The following is a 2123-nucleotide window of genomic DNA, read 5'->3' as shown; positions in this document are numbered from 1 at the left end:
AAACTTTCTCCTGAAAACTCGGGCCACAGACGTGGGGATCATTTTTGAGGACAGGTCTCCCTCTAGTGGCATCACTGCAGATCGGCACCGACGCCTTCATTGGCACGGACAGGCCCAAAGTTTAAAGTCAATGATTCTTGACTGGAATCCCTGCATGGAGTCTGAGCCCTGGAAGAAAGTGCTGAAGCTTCGTTACGTATCCCCCGAGACCGTTTATCTGCCAATAAGTGTAATATGTAATGGCTCTCTCTCTTTCTCTCTCTCCTTCCTTCTCTCTCTCCCTCTCCCCCTTTCCCTCTTCCTCTCCTCTCCCTCCCTGTTCCTGTCCTTCCCCCTCCCCCCACCACGTCATCGCCCTCTCCCCCTCTTTTTCTCCCTCTGTCCTCTCTTCTCCCTCTCCCTCTCCATGTCCATCCCTTCTTCCCCTCTCCCCTCTCTCTCTCCCTCTTCCTCTTCCTCTGTCAGTGCTGGTGTGGGCCGGACGGGCACCTTCATCGTCATCGATGCCATCATAGATATGATGCATGCTGAGCAAAAGGTCGACGTCTTTGAGTTTGTTTCCAGGATCCGTAACCAGCGGCCTCAAATGGTTCAAACTGATGTAAGTGAAGGACTTCATTTACGGAACTTTTCGTTCTGATCCATCTTGCAGACTGAGTCCATACACTCACATATGGGCCCTTCGGCCCCATAAAACAACTCCGATGATGTTAACGAAAACGCTGTGTGGCTGAGGGATTTGGACCAAAGGCCCTGCCCTCCCTCCCCTCAGCTCCTCGTCTGTTAGAACAAGGCTCAGCTCCAGTGTGGGATCATGGCCCTCCCAGGGGAGAGGGGGGGACTCTGGGTGTTGAACGTTGCATACCCTGTCAGCTCTGATGGCTGTGTTGGTTTGTTTTTTCTTTGTGAGTTAGGGATGGGAAGCTGGGAGGTGTCTGTGGTCTATAAAAACAAAACATGGAGACGAAACTAAGAAAAAATAAAACTGTTCAGGTTTACCTGGCCTGCTTTCAGAAGCTGGGCCCTGAACTGCATGAGCATCTTTTTCTATGGAGAAGAAATTTCCACACAAATAATGATTGGTCTTCAGCTTGTGTCCCCTCTTCTGCTCTCCCCTCCACTCACACACCTACCCTCACCTTCCTTTTTAGGACCAAGGAGGACAGCCTGGCTAGGTAGGGTCAGAGGGCCCAAGACCCCCCCCTCCCCCGCACTGCTCACCTTCGACCCTCCCTTGTTTCTTTCTTTCCCTCTCCCACTCAGATGCAGTATACATTCATCTACCAAGCCTTACTAGAATACTACCTCTACGGAGACACAGAGCTGGACGTAGCCTCCCTGGAGAAGCATCTCCAATCCCTTCACAGCCCCACAGCGCCCTTGGACAAAATTGGCCTCGAGGAAGAGTTCAGAGTAGGTGCTAACATTGGGTCCGGGGCCTCCCAGCAACGTCTCTGGGCTGGAGAAGAAGCGTCGAGATGGACACATGTTGGTATTAAAAAACGTATGAGCAACATGAGCCCTGGGTAGGAAAGCAGATTCAGAAAGGGGACAGGTATGGTGTGGTGGAAAGAGGGCTGACCTTGGATGCAAATCCTGGACAAATCCCTTTACCTCTGAAGCAGAGAGATCATCCATACACCACCCACCTCCCTGGGCCATTAGAATTAGAATGCTCCATCAAGGGGAGCTGACCCCATGACCGAGTAGGAAGAGGGTTGGGCAGCTCTGGCACACATGAGCTCTGCCACTGTGGGCAAGTCACTTGCCCCCTCTGAACCTCAGTTTCCTCATCTGTAAAATGGAGATAATTCCTCTACTTCTTTCTCAGCAGGGTCATTGTAAGGAAATTATCCCATAAACCTTGAAGCACTGTAGATGTGGGGCTACCGTTATTATTAGGAAGTGTTTCCAGACCAGTGAGCTGGGGGGAGTTGATGAAGAGTAGGAGGATAAGAAGGAGAGAGATAGCATGGTAATAATAGTAGCGATCATTGTTTTGGACCGAACCCGTGATTTCATTGACCAGGATATGTCAGAGGGAGGACCTGAACCCAGGGCTTCCTGTCTCTAATGTTGGCACGCTAACCACAAAACCATAATGCCTCCCTAACAAAATGACA

The 2123-nt window shown here is 50.9% G+C and overlaps 1 protein-coding gene across 1 annotated transcript; it reads left to right on the top strand.

Moving 5' to 3' along the window:
• The first annotated feature begins 464 nt into the window (after positions 1 to 464).
• LOC114042526 (receptor-type tyrosine-protein phosphatase epsilon-like) lies at positions 465 to 2116 on the top strand. The gene is made up of 2 exons (XM_027861219.1): positions 465 to 601; positions 1264 to 2116. The coding sequence occupies exons 1-2, from the start codon at positions 518 to 520 to the stop codon at positions 1528 to 1530; spliced, it is 351 nt and encodes a 116-aa protein (XP_027717020.1). The 5' UTR covers positions 465 to 517; the 3' UTR covers positions 1531 to 2116.
• Positions 2117 to 2123: the final 7 nt, after the last annotated feature.

This window comes from Vombatus ursinus, unplaced genomic scaffold (genome assembly GCF_900497805.2).
Source record: "Vombatus ursinus unplaced genomic scaffold, bare-nosed wombat genome assembly UNPS02014527.1, whole genome shotgun sequence".
Taxonomy (NCBI): domain Eukaryota; kingdom Metazoa; phylum Chordata; class Mammalia; order Diprotodontia; family Vombatidae; genus Vombatus; species Vombatus ursinus.
This window is presented reverse-complemented; position numbering and strand designations above follow the sequence as displayed.